Source organism: Monodon monoceros, unplaced genomic scaffold, assembly GCF_005190385.1.
Source record: "Monodon monoceros isolate NGI ecotype Baffin Bay Population unplaced genomic scaffold, NGI_Narwhal_1 Super_Scaffold_22, whole genome shotgun sequence".
NCBI classification, from domain to species: domain Eukaryota; kingdom Metazoa; phylum Chordata; class Mammalia; order Artiodactyla; family Monodontidae; genus Monodon; species Monodon monoceros.
In genome coordinates this window covers 85,852,248-85,859,761 of record NW_021703779.1, presented here as the reverse complement: position 1 = coordinate 85,859,761, position 7,514 = coordinate 85,852,248, and the positions used below count along the sequence as shown (strand labels likewise).

General features: G+C 45.6%; 1 protein-coding gene across 1 annotated transcript in view; it reads left to right on the top strand.

Moving 5' to 3' along the window:
- Window positions 1–5,832, top strand: part of NXF3 (nuclear RNA export factor 3) — a 1,139,741-nt gene extending 1,133,909 nt beyond the window's left edge. The window contains 8 exon segments of the mRNA XM_029240208.1: window positions 1,110–1,217; window positions 1,324–1,388; window positions 1,491–1,606; window positions 1,702–1,744; window positions 2,174–2,246; window positions 2,811–2,979; window positions 5,384–5,444; window positions 5,577–5,832. Of these exon segments, the coding sequence (XP_029096041.1) occupies window positions 1,110–1,217; window positions 1,324–1,388; window positions 1,491–1,606; window positions 1,702–1,744; window positions 2,174–2,246; window positions 2,811–2,979; window positions 5,384–5,444; window positions 5,577–5,716 (775 nt within the window). The 3' untranslated portion in view covers window positions 5,717–5,832.
- The last annotated feature ends 1,682 nt before the right edge of the window (window positions 5,833–7,514 follow it).

Genomic DNA, 7,514 nt, shown 5'->3' with positions numbered 1-7,514 from the left:
CTCCTTCCTCTCCTTCGCCTAGGTAAGCTCCGAGGGAAGGAATATTAAAGTGAAGGTACTGAGAGAGATGAGGAGACAGTGCCTTTCAGACAGTAAGATGACAGATGCTCAGTGCTCAACAGGCAAGTGGACCGAAAACCCCTAAAATCAGGAGCAGAGGTGGGCAAAGGGTGCTGCTGGATTGGCCAGAACACACTGATCTCTGTTTATGGTATTACTGTTTTAACTCAAAGGAAGCATTGCAACCTTGAACTATCAACCACCTGTTCTCTATTTTTGGTTTTGGACAGGGCCATCAGAGAATGTTTCCCGAAGTTGTTACGCCTGGTAAGTGCCTACGAAAATCATTGTCTCTTTCGAATGTCGGTGGCCTCTGCACCTGCCCTCAAGCCCTTTGGGTCTTGCCTAGATCACATATAAGTATCAGAACCTTAACCATTTTGGGGGACATGGACTCCTGAAAATGACATGGATATACTTGCTGGAAAAATACCCATAAATACACACACACACACACACACACACACACACACACACACACAAGTTGAATATAACACTAGAGACTTCCAAGACCTCATGATGAAGACATCCACTGTAAGCTTTCCCATGGAATTTCCAGGGCCCTTTCACACCTGACCTCTGACACCCACCCTCACACCTGACCTCTGACACTCACCCTCCTGGACCCGTCTTTTTCCCCGGTAATCCAGGGACACTCCCCTGGTCTCCACTCCTGATTTCCTCTTCCCTTCTCCAGGATGGGCAGGAGTTACCCTCACCAATTAACATTGACGTTGACACTCCCTAGGTAATAAAGCTCTGCAAGGTGACGAAGAGGATCAAACAACATTTAGCGAGTTGCAGGAGAGGCTTTATCAGCCACACAATCTCAAATGCCTTTTGATTCCAGGAAAGCTATAAAGGATCTGAGACACTGAAGAGTCTAATCCTGCAATTCCTGCAGCTGTAAGTACCCTTGGGAGTCTGAGCAAGGGGAGGAGAGCTAGGACAGTTGCGGCCACCTAAGCACAGGTCTTCTCATCAGACTTCTCAAGTCTCATTTGAGGTCCAGACCACAGAGATCGACTGTCCTCATTACTCCCCCTCAGGTATTACTTGATCCATGACTGTGGAAACCGACAGCATCTCCTTGGTGCTTATCATGAGGAGGCCTGCTTCACCCTGACCATTCCCTTCCACTCCGAGGACGCAGCCATGTGAGCATCACAGCCCAGACTCTGCTCCTGGCCCATGTGGCTCCCCAGCAGACACAGGTAAGCTCCTACATACGCCCACCACCCACTCTTCCTCTTTGTCTCCTAGAAGCAGCTTGTGCAAGTACTTCAAGGACAGCAGGAATATAAAGAAGCTCAAGGACCCCCATGAGTGTGTGATGGGAAGACTGGGTGGGAAAGGTTGGTGAAGGGGTCAATCATAGAGGCCAGGGAGTGGCAGCCACTGACCTGTGTTTGCTTCCCCTCCCCTCACAGACCTGCGGGTCCAGCTGCTGAAGCACACAAAACGTTTCATTGTGCACACACTCTGTGTGTTGCCCAAGACTCAGCATGACTTCAGCTCCTTCGTGGTGGACCTGTGGTTCCAGACGGTGAGCGCCTGCTTCCTCCCTCGGGCGGGCCCAGGAAGCCGCAAGTGGGTAGGAGGTGGAGGTGGTGACTGGGTGCCTGGGCTTTTCCCTTTCAGTAGATGATGCTCTGCTTTTCTGTCAACAGGGTGTTCAAGGAATGTGAGTGTGTGTCGACCCCCCTCCCCAGATGCTTCACTGCTCCCTCCCCCTGCCCAGGGTGTGCAGGGCAGACAGGCGTGGGGACACAGGCTGTGGAATTTGGTGGCTCTCATCCCAGATCCTTACTCTGAGAACTTGGGCCATTACTGAACCTCTCAGTTTCCTCATTTGCAAAATGAGGTAGTAGTATCCATCTCTTGGGCGGCTGTGAAAAATGCATCCCGTGAGCTTGTGTAGTGGTCGTCAGGGGCCCTGTCACTGGGTGCAGACTGCTCCTATAGTTGCCCTCCCCATTCCCGACACCCTGGCCCCCGTGAACAACTGCCCTCTCAGCACGAGGGTCCAGTCACACCCTGACTGGGGACCGCCATGTGAGCATGTACAGCACGTGCAGCTGTAAGGGGTACTGTGGTTTGTTTGTTGTTGAAGTGGAAGGAAGTTCTCAGGGCTGTGTGCGTGCCTTCACCCGGATCTTCATCGCTACCCCTGCCAGCTATGCCAGGTGAGAGCCCTGTTGTGGGCGGGAATGCCCATCCCCACCTGGGCTCAGGGGCGTGGGAATGTGGTGGCGCAGATCTTCGGTTTACTCAGTATTGTGGAAAGCCAGCAGGGAGATCCCAGGAGCAGTCTAGCCTAGTGGTTAAAAAGAACATGGGATCTGGAAATGTGAGTCTTCATGGGCTCTGGAATCGACCTATGGGTTCTCTCCTTGAGCCAACACTCACTCGCTGTGTGACCTTAGTCAAGCCACATGACGTCTCTGTGACTCAGTGTCTTCTTCCGAGAATGGCGATCAGACCGTCCACTCCTTGGGCTGTGGTAAAGGGTAAATGCGAAATTGCCTGTGGGTTGGGGATAAACCTATAAATCGAGTGAAGGTGGTAGACAGTCTCTCCAAAGGTGGGCTCTGTGGGGAGGGGCAGAGGTACCAGTAACGGAACCTGGGATACAGACACAGCAGGGGTATGGAAGGAAACTAGTTGCTGAGTGGCAGTGGGAGCAGGATCGTTGTTTGGGGTGTGGGGTGGTCCATGTGTCCATGTCTGAGGGCCCATTTTTCCTCCAGTCTATGCATTGTGAATGACGAACTGTTTGTGAGGAATGCCAGCCCCAGTGAGACTCAAGAGTGCGTTCTCCATCCCAATGCCTACACCCTCCTCCCTCTCCCAGGGGCAGCAGGAAATGGTGCAGGCTTTCTCCACCCTGTCTGGGATGAAACTCGAGTGGTCTCAGAAGTGAGTGCTGGGTGTGCATGGGAATGTGCGGGGGAGTGAATCATGGAAACTCAAAAGCAATTTGGAAAAATAGCTTTTTGAATATTTTGCTTCCAAAAAATAAAAGTGAGCCCATGAAAAAGGTGTCATACTATTATATGTGTAAAGGGTTTTCGAGATGGTATAATGCTCAGCGACATTATCTTGTGTATGGAAAATCCAGGACAATCCACACACACACCAACCAACCAACCAACCAACAAAACACCCTACTAGAGCTGATAACCAAGTTCACCAAAGTTGCAGGATACAAGACCAATATACAAAACTTATTTGTATTTCCATGTACTTGCAATGAACAACCCAAAAATGAAATTAAGAAAGCAAGCCCAGTTACCATGGCATCAAAGTAGTACAACGCTTTGATACAAATGTAACAAAAGAAGTGCAAATCTCATACTCCGGAGTCTGTAAAATGCTGTTGAAAAAAATAAAGAAGACCTAAATAAATGGAAAGACACTCCATTTTCATGGGTTGGAAGGCAATATTATTACGTTGGCAGTACTACCCAGAGCAAACTAGGTTCAATGCAGTCCCTATCAGAATCCTTCTTTGCAACAATTGACAAGGTTATCCTAAACTTCCTATGAAAGTGCACCAAAACAATCTCGAAAGAGAAGAACAAAGTTAGAAGACTCACACGTCCCAATTTCAAAACTTGCTACAAAGCCACAGTAATAAAGACTACGTGGTACTGGCCTGTGGACAGTGTATGAATCAGTGGAATAGAACTGAGAGTCCACAGATAAACCTTCACATTTATGGTCAACTAATTATCAACCTGACAGAGTGCTGAAAATATCTGATGGGAAAATAATAGTGTTTTCAACAAATGGTGCTGGGACAAGTGGGTATCCGCATGCAAACCAAAGAATTTTGACCCCTGACTCACACTCCATGTACAAACATAGCCTGAAAATGGATCAAAGATCTAAAAGTAAGAGCTAAGACTATAAAAATCTGGGAAGGAAACGTAGGTGTAAGTCTTCACAAATTAGGCAATCATTTCTTACATATGACACCAAAAGCACAAGCAACCAAAGAAAAAAAGTAGATAAATTGTTGACTTCATCAAAACTAAAACCTTTTGAGCATCAAAGCACAGTATCAAAAAGGTGAAAAGCCCACCAACAGAATGGGAGAAAATATTTGCATATCACATATCTGGCAAGAATATGTGAAGAACCCTTGCAACTCAACAATACAAAGGCAAGCACCCCAATTTTTTAAAAATGGGGACAGGCTCTGAATGGACATTTCTCCAAAGAAGACATATAAATGGCCAAGAAGGAAATGAGAAACTTCTCAACATCGTTAGCCATCAAGGAAATGCAAATTGAAACCACAGTGAGTTACCAGGTCACACCCACTAAGATGGCTTTAATCAGTGAAACAAATGATAACAAGTGTTGGTGAGGATGTGGAGACATTGGAATTCTCATGTGTTACTAATGGGAATATAAAAGGGAGCAGTGGTTTGGGAAAACAGTTTGGCACTTCCTCGAAATGTTAAACACGGAGTTACCATATGACCCAGTAATCCCACTCCTAAGTATCCCACCAGGAGAAATGAGAACATACGTTCACTCCAAAACTTGTTCAGGAACGTTCATAGCAGCATTATTGATAATAGCCGAAAAGTGGAAACAACCCAAATGTCCTGTAGCTGATGAATGGATGAATAAATCTTGGTACATCCATATAGTAGAATATTATTCAGTCATAAAAAAGAATACTGTTCTGATACATGTCATAACATGGATGAACCTTGAAAACATGATGCTAAGTGAAAGAAGTCAGTCACAAAAAGTCAAATATTGTATGAAGTGTCCAGAATCGGCAAATCCACAGGGACCAAAAGCAGATTAGTGGTTGCCAGGGTCTGGGGGAAGGGGAGGAATAGGGAGTGATCACTAATGGTTAAGGAGCTTCTTTTTGAGGTGGTAAAATTACTTTGGAATTAGATAGTTGTGGTGGTTGCACAATCGTGTGAATGTACTAAAAAGCACTGATTTGTATACTTTAAAATGGTGTGTGCATTATATCTCAATAAAAGATGGTTGGAGACTTGTACTTTAGAATTTTCCATTTGTTATTTTCTTGAACATCTTTCTTGATCAGTATATATTGAATTCCCTTGTTCTTTTGAACAGCTCTACTTTTCTGTTTTGAATTCTAGTGGGCATGAATGCTAGTGATAGATGGTTTGCTTTTCACTGGGTCTTTCTTCATCATTACACATAGTGTTCATACTGGTACATGTGTCCCAGCAAGAAAGTGGCATAGATTTAGCGGTGGCATTGCATGGTCAGCGTGACTCTACTGTGGTACTAATGGAGATCACCTGTTGTTCTCCCACTACAGGTGCCTTCAGGACAACGAATGGAACTACACCAGAGCTGGTCAGGTCTGCAGTATGCTCAAGGTGAGGTCTGGGAATCAGGTGGGTTAAAGATGAACGTTTCTGGGCCTTCAGGGAGGCCAAGAAGGTGGAGGCCGGTGGCCTGGGAATGGAACTCAGGGAGCAGGCTCTTCTGACATTCCGACTCCTCTCCAGACCGAGGGCAAGATCCCAGAAGAGGCCTTCAAAGAAATCCCCTAAAAGGAGTGCTTGGATGTCATCTTTGTCTTCATCCACATCATCTTTTCTCTCCAGCCTCAGGCCACACCCATGCCTGGGGTTGGAAGCCTGGCTGACCAAGAAGCCAAAGTTACGTTGTAGGCCAGGTAACATAGCCACCTGAAGGGTCAGCTGTTCTGTGTCTTTTCCCCACTCACGATTGCTGTTTGGTTTCATAATAAAGAGTGCTGTTGCAAGCTGTGTGTTGTGTGTCCTCCATTGCTCTTCCCTGCCCCAATCACGAGCCAGTAGGTCCAGGCCTCAATGTCCCTGCCTTTGTCCCCGAGGAGGAGGCACCTTCTAACCCAAACAAGTGGGTTTTTTATCCACTTTTTTTCCATTTATAAAACATGAAGATTCTGCACAAAAATGGGATAACAATGGGATTTAAAGTGCATGCATCAAAACTCCTTTATGTCCCAGCTAGATGGGTTTACATATATCATGTGTCAAGTTGGGAAATTTAAAAATACATGTAGACAATTGAAAATGGAAACACAGCATACCAAAACCTGTGTGACAGAGCAAAAGCAATGATCAGAGGAAAATCTATTAGTTGTTAGGTAAACGCAAAATAAAGCCACAGTAGGATGCCACTTCACACCTACTACATTGCCTATAGCTTTTTTTTTAAGGAACATAACAAGATGAACTTTGGTGAGGATGTGGAGAAATTGGAACTTCTGTACATTGTTGGTGGGGATACAAATGGTTTCGCTGCTGTGGAGAACAGTTTGTTGGTTCCTCACAAAATTAAACACAGAAGTACCATATGACCCAGCTACTCCACTCCTAGGTGTATACCCGAAAGAATTGAAAGAGGCACCAAAACAAATTATTGTACGTGAATGCTCACAGCAGCATTATTCATTATATTCAAAAGGTTGAAACAACCCATCTGTCCATCAAGGGATGAGTGGATAAACAAATTGTAGTATATACACACATTGGAATATGTATTTTTGCAATGATTGAAATCCTTGTGATATGTGCTCACGGAAGCTATCCTTCTATTTTATCAGTGGTCAGAGAGTGACTTGACAGAGATTTCCTGAAGGGCCTGGAGCCAAAAAGGAAAGGAAAACAATATTGTCTAGTCTTTGCAGATTGGCTTCTGATCGGGGACACTCCACCAATGCTTAGCCAGGCTGCCTCCAACTCTGCCTTAGCCTTCACCTCCTGCTTTTGAGGAGCCCAAAGGTCAGCCACATGTGCAAGCCTGGCTTCCTGTCAGACCTTCTGAGCCTGTGTCCTACCTTGTGCATATGCATTGCACTCTGGAATCTATGCTATGCCTTAAAAACTCTTATTCCCCCAAGAATTTTCCTCATCACCCTCACCCTTTACAGGCTTTGCGGGCTCTCTGCTGCTTGACTTATCTTATTTCCCTTGCCCCAGGCAGCTATGGGTACGGTACGTTTTTAGATGTTTTTGAGAGACGCAACCGAGAAAGCCACTCCGTGCCTGGGAGGGGCAGTGGGAAGCAAAACTCATCCTCTGTGCCATTCCCTCAGAGGTCCTCCATAGAGGTCAGAAGGCACAATCACAGTTTTGGGGGAGAACAAGATCCATATTATGACCCCTGGGACCAGCCAAAAGCACCGTGAATATGGCTGCAAGTCTCATGGGAGATCCAAGAAGGAAAGAGATATGAGAACATATGTATATGTATAACTGATTCACTTTGTTATAAAGCAGAAACTAACACACCATTGTAAAGCAATTATACCCCAATAAAGATGTTTAAAAAAAAAAAAAGAAGTCAAGGCAAAGGAACGCGTGAGAGTGTCAACTATGTTTATAAATGGGTGACTGGAATGCACAATCATTATTCGTTCAGATCTATGCTTTGCTTGTATAAAAGGATGTTTGTGT